This window comes from Neoarius graeffei, chromosome 11 (assembly GCF_027579695.1).
Source record: "Neoarius graeffei isolate fNeoGra1 chromosome 11, fNeoGra1.pri, whole genome shotgun sequence".
Taxonomy (NCBI): Eukaryota; Metazoa; Chordata; class Actinopteri; order Siluriformes; family Ariidae; genus Neoarius; species Neoarius graeffei.
Genome location: NC_083579.1, coordinates 11,291,003 through 11,310,495, shown reverse-complemented (window position 1 = coordinate 11,310,495; position 19,493 = coordinate 11,291,003). Strand labels below are relative to the sequence as shown.

General features: G+C 42.8%; 1 protein-coding gene across 1 annotated transcript in view; it reads right to left on the bottom strand.

The window, feature by feature from the left end:
- Positions 1 to 1,097: 1,097 nt before the first annotated feature.
- pygb (phosphorylase, glycogen; brain) overlaps positions 1,098 to 19,493 on the bottom strand; it is a 50,881-nt gene continuing 32,485 nt past the window's right edge. The window contains exons 11-20 of the mRNA XM_060933410.1: positions 13,514 to 13,677; positions 13,281 to 13,395; positions 12,905 to 13,006; positions 12,664 to 12,811; positions 8,670 to 8,728; positions 8,312 to 8,453; positions 6,921 to 7,128; positions 6,243 to 6,377; positions 5,979 to 6,045; positions 1,098 to 2,347 (exon numbers count right to left, since the gene is read on the bottom strand). Of these exons, the coding sequence (XP_060789393.1) occupies positions 2,195 to 2,347; positions 5,979 to 6,045; positions 6,243 to 6,377; positions 6,921 to 7,128; positions 8,312 to 8,453; positions 8,670 to 8,728; positions 12,664 to 12,811; positions 12,905 to 13,006; positions 13,281 to 13,395; positions 13,514 to 13,677 (1,293 nt within the window). The 3' untranslated portion in view covers positions 1,098 to 2,194. The remainder of the gene's footprint in view (positions 2,348 to 5,978; positions 6,046 to 6,242; positions 6,378 to 6,920; positions 7,129 to 8,311; positions 8,454 to 8,669; positions 8,729 to 12,663; positions 12,812 to 12,904; positions 13,007 to 13,280; positions 13,396 to 13,513; positions 13,678 to 19,493) is intronic.

Sequence of the window (19,493 nt, the reverse complement as noted above, 5' to 3'; positions counted from 1 at the left end):
TTTTAAACATACAGTTGAGTGTCACTATTGCTTGGCACAGTGGCATGTTGTGGTACATCTAAAACTAAATAAAAAAGGAAACAAAATAAAAAGTAAAACGCACCCATAAAGTCATTGTTGGTGATAAATTGTGTCACATTTCATCTCATTATCTTGGGCAGAGCAGTGGGTTTAAAAACAGGCTGATGAATATATGGACTAGTTGAATGAGGACTTATTGTTGAGTCTCTAAAATAATCATTGAATTACGGCAAGTGACTTTTGTAGGGGCGGCACGGTGGTGTAGTGGTTAGCGCTGTTGCCTCACAGCAAGAAGGTCCTGGGTTCGAGCCCTGGGGCCAGCGAGGGCCTTTCTGTGTGGAGTTTGCATGTTCTCCCCGTGTCCGCGTGGGTTTCCTCTGGGTGCTCCGGTTTCCCCCACAGTCCAAAGACATGCAGGTTAGGTTAACTGGTGACTCTAAATTGACCGTAGGTGTGAATGTGAGTGTGAATGGTTGTCTGTGTCTATGTGTCAGCCCTGTGATGACCTGGCGACTTGTCCAGGGTGTACCCCGCCTTTCGCCCGTAGTCAGCTGGGATAGGCTCCAGCTTGCCTGCGACCCTGTAGAAGGATAAAGCGGCTAGAGATAATGAGATGAGAATGAGACTTTTGTAGGTAAAATTAGGTGTTTAACAACCTGTTAAAAATACACCAGAATGCAGGAAATGGCATCTAATCAAGTAAAAGTTTTCTGAGGGAGGACCCCCCCATTAAAAATGCTTGACACCCCTGCCATTGCTCACTCTCCCTTTCTTCACACCACTCCCTCTCTATCACTCATTCTCTCACACTCTCCCCATCACTCATGCCACGCCCTCTCTCACTCCCCCATCCCTCACTCCACCCATCACCCCTTCTCTCTCTATCAATCACTCCCTCTCTCCTTTTCCACTCACTCTCTCTTCCCCATCACTCATGCCACTCCCTCGCTCACCATCCCTCACTCCCCCTATCTTTCCACTCTCCTTTTCCATCACCTCACAACAAATCAATGGTTTAGTTTAAAAAAAAAAAAGAAAAAAAAGCGCCCAAACAAAAAACACATTTCACCACTGCATCCGTTCGTCCTTTTAAACAGCTTTATTCTTTAAACTGAACGCAAATGTGTTGAATTTTTCATACAGTGCTCATGTAAAGGGTGTAAAACCACAATCTGATTGAACACAAAAATCCATCAAGATACACATGTACATTTTTCAAAATGTATAATGATCACAAGAGGCTTGTTTACACACACACACACACACACACACACACACCGGATTTTAACATAAAAAATGTTGGATTGTTGCCCTTCTAATGTTCCACTGGATTTACTTTGTTTTGATGCCAGACATTTTAGAAGAACAAATGGAAGCAACGTAGGTCATGGGCCTGGAGTCAGGAAAAGCTCAAATAAAGATTAACTCGCGCCTCCGTTAGCTTAGTGCAATGCAAGTGTTTAGCGCGCTGAAGAAAAGTGCTGAGTCATTAACTTTAGAATTATAATCTATAATTATTTAATTTAAAAAGTGACAGATGATGTGGACAGTGATCACGGCATCCATGCTAATCACAACACATGAGCTAGCATTTCTTCAATCCTAACTGTGCTATATAATAATATCCAAAACGTAAGAGCTGAGATACACCAAGTGCTAACCACTGCACATAACTGAAAGTGCTAATTGCTAACTGTGCTACGTAGTACAAGTGCTAGCAGAGCTAAATGTGTTCTAACTGCAGTTGCTAGGTCACAATGTAATGCATTTTCTCCCATTCCCCCTTTAGTAGAATTGCATAAAGAGTGTATAAAATTGTCCTTACATTTCACAATAGATAAGAGAAGACTATCTTTGGCTTTTCTAGCTTCCAGGCACAAAGTTATGTGATAATAGCAGATTTTAATCAAAGGTGTTGGATAAGGCACAAAAAAAAAAAAAAGGGGGGGGGGGGGGGGGTTTAAAATGTTATACACTTTCAGGATTAAAGAGTCGAAGCATGAAAACACACACAGAATAATCTACTGGCTATGGAAGGGGAGATCCTCAATCTTTAAATCCATCAAATCATAACCATGTGACCAAACTGAATCACACCTCACACACAGTATTAAAGAACGAAGGAACAGTACGCATCAAGTCACTGGCCAGTCCGCTGTGTCAGCCCCGCCCCTCAGTCTCGAGGCTCATTGGGCGGTGGGATCTTCAGATCTGTAGGCTCCACCCCCCAGATCTCACGTGCATATTCTGAGATGGTGCGATCGCTGGAGAACTTTCCAGAGCTGGCGATGTTTCTGATCACCTTCTTGGTCCATTCTTTAGGGTTCTGCAAATCAAATGTGGATGACACTGTTATTTAGATACATAAATGGTTCCTACTTTCCATAAGAGGGTCTACAAGGACCCATCCCCATATACAGACACTACTGTTAGGTTCTGTTGAGAACCTGGGTTCTCACTGACGGATAGCTGAAGGATTTAGATTTAACAGTCTTTCAAGCTTTTCATTTTTATACATAGGAGCAGAGTACGAGTTTTAGTAAAGGATAGTTTTCACATTTCAACACGGCCAACAACCGCTGCTTTCACAGGGAAGGACCAATCCGATATTCCATGATCAGTAGTCTGCCCCGCGCACACGCCATTTAAAATTGCAATCGGTAGCCAGCCCCACATGCGCCATTTAAAATTGTGATTAGTAGCCAATTCCAAACCATTTTTCCCCCGTCATCAGTAGCTGGCCATGCGCCATTCAAATTGTGATCGGTAGCTGGCCGTGCACACCCCATTCAATCACGATCAGTAGCCAACCATGCGCCATTTAAAATCGCGATTAGCAGCCAATTGAGGTTTTTCACCCACGTGACCAAGTCATGTGAGGCTGCCATTTTGGACGTCACGGCTCGAGTCGGTTTGAATGCGAGGAAGGCGACAAACGAAAAACATAAAAGAAAAAGGAGCGAGATGCAGAAAACACCTTCACTATCCAGCGACGTAGGGCATTTACAGGGCGAGCAAAGGGAGAGGTATTTGCAAAAATTGAGGTTAGGAGGCTTAGAGAACGACGTTTACCTGCTTCCACCAGGATTGTTCACTGACGTATGGAAGTACACGAAGCCCTCGTCTTTACCTGACTTCGGCCCACATGATCTGTATACCTATGTCGTTAAAAACCCATCGCCATACACAGGTATTGATCTGAAAGCGTATAAGAGTTTGGATGCCTACAAATATTTTGTGTCAGGCTGGGTAACATGCCTACATCAGCGGGTCGTCCCTGGAGCCGGTGGTCGCCATCTTATTACAGCTAAGGTTTGTTCACATTCTCATTTACTTTCGGCCCTCAGGATAAACAAAACGTTATTAAATGTCATTGAAATAACTTCTTAGTCTGTTGAGACATGGCCCGTTATAAATTTGCTGTTACCAGGCAATGACCAAGAACTGTATTATTAGAGTCGGTGTAGTTGTAGCAGTGCACTAGCAGCTAGCTGTTAGCACTAGCTAATGTCAACATCATAGCTGGTATGTTACTGTAGCAATGTTTACGTTCAGTCATTTGGATGACTTAAAACCTTTCAGTCTCAAGTTTTTCCTTTACTGTATTTACTAGTTTACTGTAATTATGATCCGGCAGCTATTTACACCGGATCCAGTGTAAATAGCTGCCGGAGCGCGCTCCGGCTTGCTCCCCCTCAAATTAAGCAGCGCGCTCCAGCTTGACCTTCAAAATGGCGGACACCGGGGCGTCACGTGACCCTGTGACGTCAGGTGAAAAACCTCAATTGCAAACCGTTTTCCCCCGTCATCAGTAGCTCTCTGCACAGCATTTAAATCATGATCAGTAGCCAGCCGTGCACCATTTAAAATCGCAATTAGTAGCCGAGCTTGCTTAGCAGACGAATAGCCTCAGGAAGAGCAGACAGCTTTGCCTTACTCCAGCAGTGACTTCAAATTCCTTAGACACTTTACCTTCGTGAACAACCACGACATTTCACGCCACTGTAGATTTCCTGGATGATGCGGATCCTATCGTCAGGAATACCATAATGGAGTTCAACTAATCACTGCATGTTACTTTCATTGACTTCCAAAAAGCGTCCGACAGCTTCGAGACGTCCTGTGGCAGACAGGACCCAGCCACCTGCCATTTCATCGTGATCAGTTGCAGACCATTTTTACACGATCATTAGCCAATTAAAGGATATGGGACATGGATTTTTACCTGGGCATAATTATGTATAAAGGACATAAGAAATGCCATCTAAATCACTGCAGGGCGTCAAAAATGTGAAAATTATCACATTATTCAAGTTTTTTATACATCAATGTAAAACAAGGATTCGTTAATGAGCTAGGTGGTCACGTGACCCGTGACGCAACAAAAACTTTCCAAGGAGCCAGCACTTGGGAATCTAATGTAAACAGGTTACCGAAATGGACACCATCGACAGTGACATTCCCGATGTTTCACAGAGATGTGAAGTTAGACCCTATCAATTCGAACCGATAGCTGGAAATTCACATGAACATGGATCTTGTCTTTACTCTGACGGGTCAGATGATTCTGAGAGTGAGAGTTCATTCAGCCCTCATGAAACTGAAAGCGGTCGGCTTGATAACACATCCTGGCAAGTTAAAAACAATTCTGCTCAAAGGCTAATGATCTGTTGAAAGAAGTATTATTTTTGTATCATACATTGAAAGTTCATCATAGATCTAGCTAAAGTCCGTTGCAAGCTAGTTTTTTTTTTTTGCTGATATTTTTCGAGATTGATTGAGATACAATGCTTCCAGAGTCCGAGATGAAAACATTCAAAATGGCGAAACGAGTCAGAATTATGATAATCAATAACTGATGCACCCAAAATTATAATACTAATCCTTACCTCGGCTTTCAGTCGCTTAGCGCAGAGGTCTTCAACAGAGGGGTCGTGAAATCGCACCGGATCACTCATATCAACAAAAATATTCCTGCCCTGTCCCCTGGCCTCCGTGCAGGGATGCAAACAGCGCGCCTTTCGGCGGATGCCGCCTTTTTCACGGCTGAATCGCGCAGATCCGATTTAAAAAAAAAAAAAATAGCGATATTAATTCATGAAACATGAAGTATAAGGATGAGAAAAAAAAACAGTTTAAATCGGGAAGCTGCGCACATTTGTGCAGCCTGGCGCAAATGTGCGCAGCTTCCCGATTTAAACTGTTTTTTTTCTCATCCTTATACTTCCTGTTTCATGTATTAATATCGCTCAGTACCTGAGTATTAATGTTGAAAGAATCCTCAGTGAAATGGTCCGAACACAGTTTGTGGGAAACAGTAGGTGCAAAGTTTTCTCAACAGGTGTTCTGTAAAGTTATCCTACCTCTTGGATTTGTCCTACCAAGCCTACTGCGCATGCGCAAAGCCTACTGCGCATGCGCAGGTGAGCCCACACTTTCCTCAGCTTCGGGTCCTTGGGGAATGCAAAAAAACTTACTCCAGGGCATTTCCCATTGGAATTTCCCATTGGAATTATTGCAACCATAAGCAGCACAATACACCATGATGTCCAATGTACTTTAAAGACTATAAAAACAATTTTCTTGTCATCCACTTCTCCATTCATCTACCCGCTTGTGCTGTGCCCGAAAGTTTTTGTTACGTATGATCACGTGACAGCGGCTCTTCCGGTTGCAAAAAATGCATATCGGAAGTCGAGCAGAAATGCCATATAATCATCACGAATATAACGATTTTGCTGAATTTAATAGATGATTTTGTATTTGTTGATGCAATTAATTCATATTTTTAATGGAAAGAAACTGATATAACGTGCTTTTATGTTTCATGTCCCATATCCTTTAAACAAAAATCTATGCATTTTGAAAAAAAAGTGTTCGCAAATTTATGCAGCAAATTACACTTCTGTAGAGTGTGGGCATGCACGCACGTGTGTGTAAGGCTCTGCTCCACTCACCGTGTACAGCTTGTTGACCTTCTCCTGACAGCTGATATAAGCCTCATAATCGGCAAATACCTTGAACCTGAGACAAAAAGCATTTTTATTAATGTATTTCTCAGTTTCAAAGAAAGCAAATTTTAAAGAAAGAGAATAGAGAACATTTTTACAAATGAGAAAAAAGGGTTTCTCAAGGGTTCTTTGGATATATAGAGTTAAAGCTTTCTAAACAGTTTGACTTTATTTTGCTATAGGGGTGCGCGCGCACACAGAGTTGCGTACCGGTCATGATGCATCAACATGTCGACAACGTCCTTGAACAGCTCTGGCTCTTTAGGGCTGAAGTGGCCTGTGTAGATCTGATCGACCGCATGTCTGAGCTCCGGCAAGCGGTCATAGTACTCACGGGCGTTGTAGCTACACAAGTGCACGTACATATTTACACACACATGCAAAGAAAACCAAAAGCCATCTATTAACGTACAACTGAAATTAAACAAACAAATATGAAAAAGTTAAAATGAGTTTGTGTCACTTTACATCTCAGAAATTTTTATTAGTTTAAATTCAGACAGTATTATTTACTCAAGCTTATCCTATGGACTCCCAAAGTCAGCCCCAGGGTACAGGGTTAAGGTCAGAGGTCATGCAAGGCATTGATGCAAAAATTAAAATTAGGCCCAAGCTTCTTTAACTATTAGATCACTGATCTGGCTTGAGTTTCCCTTAAGCATCGCAGCACAAAGTTAATAATTAAATGGTCAAGCGAGCAGCATAATGAACACTCTCTCTCCTAGTTAAGAGGCTTTTGGGAAACCCACCCCTGAACATTACACCTGTGTAATCGGGATACACGCTCGACATGATGGATCTTATCGACTCCTATGTGCAAAATCACAGCTTATAGAGTTTCTTGATTAAAAAGATAGTTTTTAATTTCTCCCTCTCCTCCAGTCTTACCCTTTGCGGTCCAGGGCCTCCACGTCCTCCACCCTCATGCCGAAGATAAACAGGTTCTCCTCTCCTGCCTCCTCCGCCATCTCCACATTAGCGCCGTCCATAGTGCCGATGGTGAGGGCGCCGTTCAGCATGAACTTCATGTTGCCCGTTCCGGAAGCTTCCGTGCCAGCAGTGGAGATCTGCTCGGACAGATCTGCTGCTGGGATCACTGAACGACAAACATAACCACATCCTCAGTCACGTACAATGGTGCTTGAAAGTTTGTGAACCCTTTAGAATTTTCGATATTTCTGCATAAATATGATCTAAAACATCATCAGATTTGCACACAAGTCCTAAAAGTAGATAAAAAGAACTCAAACAAATAAGACAAAAAGATTATCCAATATTACATATCTGAGAGGCAAAAGTATGTGAACCTCTAGGATTAGCAGTTAATTTGAAGGTGAAATTAGAGTCAGGTGTTTTCAAATCAATGGGATGACAATCAGGTGTGAGTGGGCACCGTTTTATTTAAAGAACAGGGATCTATCAAAGTCTGATCTTCACAAGACATGTTGTGGAAGTGTATCATGGCACGAACAAAGGAGATTTCTGAGGACCTCAGAAAAGCGTTGTTGATGCTCATCAGGCTGGAAAAGGTTACAAAACCATCTCTAAAGAGTTTGGACTCCACCAATCCACAGTCAGACAGATTGTGTAGAAATGGAGGAAATTCAAGACCATTGTAATCCTCCCCAGGAGTGGTCGACCAACAACAATCACTCCAAGAGCAAGGCGTGTAATAGTCGGCGAGGTCACAAAAGGACCCCAGGGTAACTTCTAAGCAACTGAAGGCCTCTCTCACATTGGCTAATGTTAATGTTCATGAGTCCACCATCAGGAGAACACTGAACAACAATGGTGAGCATGGCAGGGTTGCAAGGAGAAAGCCACTGCTCTCCAAAAAGAACACCGCTGCTCGTCTGCAGTTTGCTAAAGATCACGTGGACAAGCCAGAAGGCTGTTGGAAAAATGTTTTGTGGACGGATGAGACCAAAATAGAACTTTTTGGTTTAAATAAGAAGCGTTATGTTTGGAGAAAGGAAAAACACTGCACTCCAGCATAAGAACCTTATCCCATCTGTGAAACATGGTTCTGGTTTTATAATCTTTCAGAAAAAGGAAAAAAGAGGTTGCTGACTCTTTACAGCTACTGTAACGTGAGCAATAACCATAACTGACTTATTTAATGTTGTGAAACCAGGACAAAAACATAATTTAATGATAAAAAGTATAATGCATGATCAGATAGCTGTCAAATTACTGTGTTATAAGGAATAAAAAACACTTCAGAACGTGCCGTTGTAGGAAAATAAGTATCTTCTATAGACTACAGAACTACAGCTCACCTTTCTCAGCCAGTGAGACTTTGTAGTTCTCCAGGAAGATCACCTTCAGCCGGTCGCCCACCACCGGGTCGTTATTCACCACATCTGCCACCGAGGTGATCAGTTTAATGATCATTTTTGCCATGTGGTACCCTGGTGCTGCCTGCAGGGGGCAGAAGGAGTCAAGAACCACATTGCCTTGGATTTAAAAAAAAAAAACAAAAAACCACCCTTTTGCCTGCCCGTTGAGGTTTTGAAGACGTATTAAAAAAAATAAAATAAATAAATAAAAAATGAAATCCACCCAAGAGTACTCCGATTCCTTTACATCATCACAAAATACATCCTGTTTATACAGTGAGCTGAACTCAGGACCCACCTTGCCTCCAATCATGACTGTTCTGGGTACAAACTTCTTGTTTGGCTCTTTTCTGATTCCTGTAAAAGAAAACATGGTGTTACGCCAAGCTCAAAATTAGGAAGAACTATAAATATTGCGTTTTAAATAAATAACATGATATCCCTGGACTAGACATAATGAAGCATGTTTCTCACTAGATTTGTAAATTTAATGGGGGGTGGGGTGTGTTTAACAAAAAGATTACGTATTTGGTATTTTTATGAGTTTTAAAAAATTTTTTACTTCGATTTACAGCAATTGGAGTCAATAGATTTTTAAACCTTTAAAGCAGACAAATGCCAAAGAGGAGGAACCCACAGCATCCTCTGTTTTTTGCAAACCTATTTATATTTGTTCAGATGATCACGTTATTAAAAGGACCATTTATTAAAGCTAGACGGCCTTTCGATTTCATAAAATTGGTGAAATTTAGCTCCGTCTGAAATTTGGTCATTGTGATGCATGGTTTATTTCTGTAATATCTCAAAATATCAGGCTGCTCTGTGGCTGGGAAGTTATTTAATTTGAGGGGATTAAAGCAAATAATGCGCATGAAATTGCTCGCTTCGCACAGTCAGGCAGACAGAGGAAGTCCGTGTGTGTGCGCGCATGCTCAGGTTTACCTTTGAGCGTGCACTGACAGTTCCATCATTCTGTCGCTAAACGAACAGCTGATCACACCGAGGTGCTCGCTGAGTGCCGATATTTATTAGTTTGGTCCTGCGTTTCCTTTCATTCGTATATAACATAACATCTTTTCTTCTTGCTTTCTGTTACTGTAGTCAGTCTTTCACGTTTCATTCGCACACTCACGTCCTCCATTTTTCTCTCCTGGTTCAAATTTGTATCCCACAATGCCTTGCGCGAACGGGGAAAGCCCACCATGTGATGCATGATATAGTTTGTATTGGGTCATGGTGAAGCAGGAAAAAATAGTGGCGAATTTAGGGCCATGGAGCTCTAAATTCATTAATTGTTCTATTTAAAAAAAAAAAAGCTAATAAAATTGGAAGTCTGTGATTCGAATTCAGTAGCTTTCGGTCCACCAAACAAAAATAAATTTATGACCTACACTTGAAAAAGCTGAAAGGCAGTCTACCTTTAACTGCTGCCTGTTTTATTATAAAAGTGTTGCCAAAGTAACCATTTGTTTAATTTATTATCACACACGTTACATATTGAGGACTGGTACATGTTCCCCCTCTAACCAACAGAGTTTGGACATTTTTGGGATGGTCCTCACTTCTTCAAAGGGCCATTTGAGAGTTAAGGATCCGGTCCCACAACACCGATAACCATACCTATGACCATCCTTATACCTGAATTGAGTTCCAGTCTGGAGCAGTCACACTACAGCTATAATCCTGACAATAATATCGGTTGGTCCAGCCACTCAGGGAAATAAATATACGTGGTTGCTGGTTTAAACAATTATCTGATTGGTCAGATGTTCTATCGGATCAGGTCCAGGTCTGGGGGGGGGAGAAAAAAAAAAAAAAAAATTGCTCCAGACGCAATCTCACCAATAAGGATAAACCCAGGCCTGGGCTATAGGTGTGAACACCAACCACAAACTGCAGGGGACTGATTTATTTCTAGTTATCTGTATCGTGAAACCAGGCTTTAAGACTTTGCTTTAGGATTCAGGTTAGGCATTTAGTTGTGATGGTTAAAGGTCAAAAGGCCTTTTTAGAGTGATGAAGTCATTCCATGCTGTCAAGGAAGATGTGTCCTTCCATGAAAAAGCTGAGCGAAGCTTGAACATCAGTGGGCCAAGTGCATTCAAGTTTAAAATGTCATAGGCAATGGTCGGAGGCGAAACGTAGAATATCAACTTTATTGTCTAGAACAAGAAGCCAAAAAGCGAATTCAATCTTCCTGGTGTCTAATTTGCACCCTAAAATTGAATAAAACGGTCAAAATATACCGTTTTGCCCAATTTCCGGAGGTTTGTTTACATCTCACTTATGCGCACCTTCACCGCCAGGGGACCGTCGTCGTGACGTCATTCAAGCCAAACAGACCAGGAGCAGCTCTGTGTTTACTTGCGAACCGAGCACACGTGTACGGACTTTGGTCGTGAGAGGTTGTGTAAAATGTCTGAAGGCGATAGCGATTTTGAAGTAGGAACTCTCCAAATTGAATATAGAGAAGTGAAATCATATATGTATGAACCTATGGCCGTTGCGAAGCAATCCGTGAATGTGGCTCACTGGTTTGACCCTGTGGTCTCGGAATCGGACAGCGACTCAGTCAACTCTGATCGCGGTGACTCCGATCCTCAACAAGACTCGCGCCCAAACGATTTATCCTGATAGTTATGATACATTTCTACTTTCGTCGTAATACTAAATAAGAGCCCTTTTGAAGAATAATTAAACCGCCCTCCCGAGTGGATATAGGGAACGATTACTTGACAGTGCGCCAGTAGGCCACGTTAACCTGCCATCCGCAGCATTATACTATTTATAGCCTAATCTAAGCGAGGAAATATCCCTTTGTCTCATTTCCACAATGATTGTACAGGATCCCTCAGGATTCTTGACTTGTCAATTGCAAGCAAAAGTAAAAATGTTGACCTCCAATCTTCTCCTTTTTGCTTGAACGTTGCTGGTCCGTTTCTTCTTTGACTGCTTGATTTTGTTTCAGGTGCACAATCCACTCTCTCTGCCTCATCTCCTCTTTCGGAAAAAGCCAACCCACACGCTCCGCCTCATCTCCTTTTTTGGAAAAAGCCAACCCACTCGCTCCGCCTCTTCTTTTTTGGAAAAAGCCAACCCACTCGCTCCGCCTCTTCTCCTTTTTCGGAAAAAGCCAATCCTCTTTCTCCGCCTCGTCTCCTCTCTCGGAAAAAGGTAAAAACTTCTTCCTGAACCGGTCCCGTTGTTACAGTTCACTGCACAACAATAAGGCAGGGTTTTCTTTGGAAATTCCTGAACGCACGTCTGCACTCAAGCCAAACGGCAATGCAAGTAAACGGAAGTGGACTCAACTCAAGCGGTTTGTTTGTCTTAAATGACGTCACGCGCCGAGTGGTCACGAAAATCTCCGAACAGAAATTGGCCGCGATCTGCACTAACTTATTTTAATTATTACTAGTGCTGTCAAGCGATTAAAATATTTAATCGCGATTAATGTCGCGACTGTCATAGTTAACTCGCGATTAATCGCAATTGAATCACACATTTTTGTCACATGAAAAACCATTGTAATTCTCTTATCAGCATAAAAAAGTGAATGGGCTTGCTCACCGTTCGAACTACGGGGGTACTCGGGGGATCCGAGATCCCCTGAAACAGACATGAGATCCCTTGAAAACATGATTTGGGAAATGTTGGGGGGTCTCTAAAATATTGGCAAAATGATGTTTATTGACATAGCAATCGTGTGTAACGGGAAGCATTTGCATATCTGAAGTGAGCGCGTGATGGAGATCCGCGCTCTGAGACAAGCGCAAGCACCCCCCCCAAGGGAAAATAAGGGACCCCCCGAAAATATCGGCATAGTTCGAACACTGGTTGTACCAATGTTTTTTTTCTTTTTATTGCAGAGCATAATACGTCTTGTCACAGCCACTGCAAAGTGGGGCTGGAGCCGCCGATGGGAAAATGAAACTTAAGCCGAGCACAGTGGCTCTTCGGGGGAGGGCAGAGGACTCTGGCTGTGCGGGGCGTGGCATCATGTCACAGACCGTTAATCTCGCGATAAAAAAAATTATCACCGTTAAAATTGAGTCAAGTTAACGCGTTAATAACGCGACATTTTTGACAGCACTAATTATTACTTATTAACAATACTTCTTGGGACCAGAAGAAAATTACAGAGGGTTTAACATATAAAGTTTCAAATGCGCATAAATTGAAAACCGTTGCCTATGACCTTTAAGGTTAGGGGCTCAGGAACGCATGATGTTATTGAGGGTCCCCACAAAGATATAAGTACAAGAATGCGTGTGTATGTGCGTCTTTTTTACGGTTATAGTAGGTGATTATGTGCAGGCAGTTCAGCAGTTGCCGCTTGTACTCGTGGATCCTCTTCACCTGAATGTCAAAAATGGACTCTGGATTGATCTGAACCTTGTACTTTTTCTCCAGATATGCAGCCAACCTCTGCTTGTTTTCCTATAAAACACACACACACAGAATAAAGATGCATCGAAGAATCAGTTTATCCCCCTTCCCCAGGTTAAACATGTTGTATAAAGATCCACTGACCTGTTTGACGTTTGCCACGTCTCTGATGAACGCGTCGTTATCAACATAGTCCAGCAGCTTCTTCAGCTGGTACAGGTCTTTCAGGAAATCCTCACCAATTTTCTGCACGCGCGCACACAAACACACGACCAACTTTAAAACACTAATCACAGCACAGCAAGGGAGAAAGGAACAATCTAGGAAATCTCAAAGGACATTAATCCAAAAAGGAAGGGAAAGACGGAACAGCAGTTTTACAGGCTGAAGGCCATCTTTCTCTCTCTCTTCCTCTTTTTTTTTAACCCATGAAATCATGCTTTAGAAGAGAATCATGATAATACATAAAGGTTCGAACTCCATTCCAGTCATCAATCACGTAGCCCTGCGAGACCTTTACCTCAGCGATGACCTCAGCCAGGCCGGGGTTACAGAGCAGGAGCCAGCGCCGGGGCGTGATGCCATTCGTCTTATTCTGAAACTTCTCGGGCTCAACGTCGTAGAAGTCTTTAAAACTTCAGTGGAAAAGCAAAAGCAAAATTTAACACTTCAGTAACAAAATGCTCCTACTTTGGCACTGGATTAAATAAGTACGCAGCAAGTATTTTTATTTATTTATTCATTTAAACTCACACTGTGGTTTTGACGATTTCAGAGTGAATACGAGCGACTCCGTTGACAGCGTGCGATCCCACCACACACAGATGAGCCATGTTTATCCTCTTGGGATCGCCCTCTTCGATGAGAGACATCCTGCAGAGACGATCCGTATCCCCTGGATACAGCGCCGAGATTCTCTATCGAAGAGGTTTTAAAAACGCAATTCAGACAGATTTGCTTTGAAAGAAAAAGTACAGGTGTGTGTGCACGGCGCAGGGATGAACTTCATTCACAATGTTAGAGATGATTTAAACAATGAGACGAACAAATAGACAGAAAGATTCCCCAAAGAGTAACATACAGAGACAGGGAGACTATTAGACGGACAGACAGATGAGGTGACAGAGACTGATGAAAAGAAAAAACAAACTGATAGGACAGACAGGGAGACAAAGGACTAAAACAGAAAGACTGGAAGGCAAAGAGACAGATGGATAGCTATAAGTGTCGCGCTACGGGATTTTTGTCCCAGATGCTCCGTTTACAGAATGCGTAGAAACGCGCACAATATTTTGCACCGTTTTCACAGGCTGATCCCGTAACCATCAACAAAGAAATCACTTCAATAGCGCCCCTGTGGGATACATTTACCACTTTTAACATCATCCACGACTGTTTTGGACTGAGGCTGGTTCTAGAGGACTTGAGACAAGGACTCGTTTTAAACGACCACCATGTAGTTACTGTCCAGAACCGGAAACGAGTCAACACTTGACAGCGTCCATTCACTGTCCATGTACTGACTGATTCTGACTCCTGGTTTCCATGTCTTCTTTCACCACTGTATGTCCAAAGGTTAAAAAGAATAAAAAAAATACATTTTATGACTGACTATCTTGCATCAACAAAAGTTTTAGCTTTGTTGGTAACATTTTGTCCAGGTTAAAGTTGGTCCCACGTTAGAAAGAGTATCAGCGACTAATAGTCCGACATAATTGGCACAATGCCAAAAATGCAAGGATCACTGGTGGAGTAGCACCTTTCTGGTTGGCCATTTAACATGTAGGTGTCCAAGACTGGTCTCCCCATATCCAGTGTTGTGTGAAGCACAAAATGGGCCAACCCAACATCATGGCCCACCACCTAGCCTCTCGCACAGTGAAGACCATCCGCTGTGCTGCCACGCTGGCGCCCCTAGTTCTGCAGAACGTGGCAGATCTAGGGGAATAAACCCTATTTTTTTTTTTTTTAAATCAGGGTCAGTCCCTGCTTGGGTCAACCCACTGGCCCTTCAACAAATCGGCCTCTCTGAACAAAACGTGGTGATGTGTTACTTTGTGTTTCCACTCCATAACCTACTCACCGAGGAATGCAAGCACGGACAAAATGGGCCAACCCAACATCATAGCCCACCATCTAGCCTCTCACATGGTGAAGACCATCCGCTGTGCTGCCACGTTGGTGCCACTGGTTCTGCAGGATGTGGCAGACCTAGGGGAATAAACCCTGATTTTTTTTTTTTTAAATCAGGGTCAGTCCCTGCTTGGGTCAACCCACTGGCCCTTCAACAATCAGCCTCTTTGAACAAAAATGTGGTCATGTGTTACTTTGTGTTTCCACTCCATAATCTACTCATCAAGGAACGCAAGCATGGACAAGGGTAGCCTGCTTGCCCACTGCCTGGGGCTAGCAACCCCTTGTTGTAGAAACCTTTGTGCTACATACCTGAAAACGGGCGGCACGGTGGTGTAGTGGTTAGCGCTGTCGCCTGACAGCAAGAAGGTCCAGGTTCGAGCCCCGTGGCCGGCAAGGGCCTTTCTGTGTGGAGTTTGCATGTTCTCCCCGTGTCCGCGTGGGTTTCCTCTGGGTGCTCCGGTTTCCCCCACAGTCCAAAGACATGCAGGTTAGGTTAACTGGTGACTCTAAATTGACCGTAGGTGTGAATGTGAGTGTGAATGGTTGTCTGTGTCTATGTGTCAGCCCTGTGATGACCTGGCGACTTGTCCAGGGTGTACCCCGCCTTTTGCCCGTAGTCAGCTGGGATAGGCTCCAGCTTGCTTGCGACCCTGTAGAACAGGATAAAGCGGCTAGAGATAATGAGATGAGATACCTGAAAACATCAAATCAGCAACTACATCTGCATCATAAATCTGGGCAGCTAAACAGCAGGCATGACGGACCCCAGGCAAAGCCTTGTGGACCCCACGGTTCTGATCAGCCCAGATCTGCTCGCAAACATCTGAAGCAAGTTAAGATAGCTTATTGGAAAGTCCGGACTCTGACAACCATGCTTCAAATGAAGAGATTCCGCTGGCTTGGCCATGTTTCCAGGATGGACGACACCAGAATCCCCAAGCAGTTGCTTTTCAGCGAGCTTAAACAGGGGAAGCGGTCCAGGGGGAGGCCCCATAAGAGGTGGAAGGACTGCGTAAAAAAGAGGACCTCCACCTCTTTGGGTTCAACACTCAATTACGGTACCAGACTACCCTGGACCGCCCAAGCCTGGCAATCCAAGCTATGTTCCAGAAGCCACCTGTGTGAGACCAAGCTGAGAACCAGAGCCACAGGCGCCATATGAGGGCTGAAAGGGTCCCTTATCGTTAATTTGTGATGGGGACCATATGTATGCAACCAATCAATGAGGCATCAAATTACCCATAGCTGTTTTGCAAACCCATAGTAAAAAGTAGTGTCATTCTGGTTAAAAAACAAACAAAAAAAAAAACTTTAGACTGAGCTGAAACATCATGGACATTTTGAAGGCCAAATTTCTGCCTGGAAAACGGACCATTTTGGGTTGCACGCACATGACTTCATGCCAGATTTACAGTAACTTCCCTTGGTCCAATTTCACTTTGGTTTCCATTTCCTGCATACGGAGGCTTAGTAGTGTAATGCAGCAAGTAGAACTCAGAATCCATCATCTGAGTATCTGCCATGAAAATCTGGTGGAACGACACGTATAGATAAGACAGACAAATGGATGGACAAAAAGACAGGTGGATAGATGGACAGGGGGGTAGACAGGCAGGCACAAAAATTCATACCAGTGGATGGATAGACAGATTGTATGGACTAGTGTCTTGCAAAAGTATTCATCCCCCTTAGTGTTTGGCCTGTTTTGTCGCATTACAAGCTGGAATTAAAATGGATTTTTGGAGGGCTAGCACCAATTGATTTACACAACATGCCTACCACTTTAAAAGTGCAAATTGCTGTTTTATTGTGACACAAACAATAATTAAGATGAAAAACACAGAAATCTGGACTATGCGTAGGTATTCACCCCCTTTTGTATGAAACCCCTAAATAAGAGCTGGTCCAACCAATTCACTTCACAAGTCGCATAATTAGTTGATTAAGATCCCCCTGTGTGCAATCAAAGTGTCACATGATGTCTGTATAAATCAACCTGTTCTGGAAGGATCCTGACTCTGTAACATGACTAAACAAGGAACATGAAAACCAATGAGCCTCCAAACAGATCAGAGACAAAGTTGTGGAGAAGTATAGATCAGGGTTGGGCTATAAAAAAAAAAAATCCCAAACTTTGAATATCCCATGGAGCACCATTAAATCCATTATAGCAAAATGGAAAGAACATGGCACCACTACAAACCTGACAAGAGAAGGCCGTCCACCAAAACTCACAGGCCAAGCAGGGAGGGCATTAATCAGAGATGCAACAAAGACACCAAAGATAACACTGAAGGAGCTGCAAAGATCCACAGTGGAGATGGGAGGATCTGTCCATAGGACCACTTTAAGCTATACACTCCACAGTGGGGCTTTATGAAAGAGTGGCCAGAAAAAAAAAAAAAAAGTAATTGCTTAAGAAAACACATTTGGCGTTTGCCCAATAGCATGTGGCAGGCTCCCCAAACACATGGAAGATTCTCTGGTCAAATGAGACTAAAATTGATCTTTTCAGCCATCATGGGAAATGCCATGTGTGGCACAAACCCAACACCCTGAGAACACCATTCCTACAGTGAAGCATGGTGGTGGCAGCATCATGCTGTGGGGATGTTTTTCATCTGCAGGGACAGGAAAGCTGGTCAGGACTGGAGGAAAGATAGATGGCACTAAATACAGAGCAATTCTGGAAGAAAAGCTGTTTGAGTCAGCCAGAGGTTTGAGACTGGGACAAAGGTTCACATTCCAGCAGGACAATGACCCAAAACATACTGCTAAAGCTACACTGGAGTGGTTTAAAGGGAAACATTTAAATGTCTTGGAATGGCCTAATCCAGGGCTTTTCAAAGTGTGGGGCGTGCCAGAGTTCTTCAGGGGGGGCGCAATGTGTGAGACAAAATGGATCGATTTTTAGTACCTAAAGCTACAGGGAGTGAGGAGACGGCCAAGCAAAAAAACAGAGCCTCCAGGATGTTGCGATTTGCAACTTCAGCGCAAATTCAACCAATCCCCGTGAATTCAGGGCGGTGTTGCAATTATATCCAATCACCGCAACTTTCCCGCAAATTTGACCAATTGTTGGCATCGTCTTGAGGTGATGTCGACAAACTACCTTCCGCCTTACTTCCGGATGTCTATGTTCAAGAGAAGCAGCATGCGCGCAGTGTTGCCAGATTGGCGGTTTCAAGTGCATTTTGGCGGGTTTTGAATATATTTTGGACTGGAAAACGTCAGCAGTATCTGGCAACATTGCATGATGTGTGAGTCAGTGTTTATGTAGGCTTAAATTCTGTTACTGAAAGTGTGTTATGTTTACAGTGAAGGACTGTGTGCACTTTATTTATTTTTTTTTACTTAATACAAGAAATTAATGGATGCCAACATTTTTGCCAAAATGGTATTTTATTTTCCATTGTTTAGGCAGCTTCAGCATCATACTGTGAGATTCTGTTCAAATTGTTTTTTTTCTTCTATGAAGCCTGAGCCATTTATTTTATTAGTTTATAATTATTGTTTAATTTAGTCTTCAGGAGAGACTGCCTGCACACAGTACTAGTATTAATTATTTTTTTTCTTACATGAAAGCTGAGGCATTTATATTATATTTTAAGGCAACTTCATGTTGTGCTGTGAGGTTCTCTGCACTTTAACTTTTGAACCAACAGGTGCATTTGGATAAGTAAAGCCTATTTTTCTGCATTTTTGTAGTCCTGGTAATCTTTTATATTGATAAAGTTGTTTATAGGACCATTTCTCAGTGTCTTTGTTTTTTTAATCAATAGTTTTTCAGTAATAACTTAATATTTAACATATCACTCAATTTTAATCACAAAAAGAGAAAATCGCAACAATTTCTCGCAACTTTCACTTCCTCCCGCAATGGAATCGCAACAAAAACCTAAACACCGCAACTTTCATCGCAATTTTTTTGGAAACCCCCGCAACAGACATTTTAGCCCGCAACAATCACAAAAAAGGCCCGCGGAATCCTGGGGGACTGGAAAAAGAAGGAAGCATGACCACGATTATTTAAAGTTTGGATTTTCATGGACTGGATCTGAAGATGCTCCACTGCCACAGTGTGTTGTCTGCCAAGAGGTGCTAGCTAACGATGCTATGAGATGTTTAAAATGTGTAAAACAAGATGTTTTAAAAAGCACAGATGTTTAAAATGTGAAAAAGAAAAAATAATGTGAACAATTTTTTTTTTAAATACGAATAGAACATTAAGTATAGCAACAACAAAAATTGTAAGGGGGGGGGGGGGGGGGTGCTGTTGTTTATTTGCTCTCCGAGGGGGGGCTGACTCTCCCACACTTTGAAAACCCCTGGCCTAATCAAAACCCAGACCTCAGTCCAATTGAGAATCTGTGGCATAACGAAGATTGCTGTACACCAACACAACCCATCTAACTTGAAGGAGTTGGAGCAGTTTTGCCTTGAGGAATGGGGAAAAATCCGAGTGACTAGATGTACTAAGCTAATAGAGACATACCCCAAGAAACTTGCAGCTGTAATTGCAGCAAAAGGTGGCTCTACAACGCATTGACTTTGGGGGTGAATACCTATGCACACTCCAGATTTCTGGGTTTTTTCC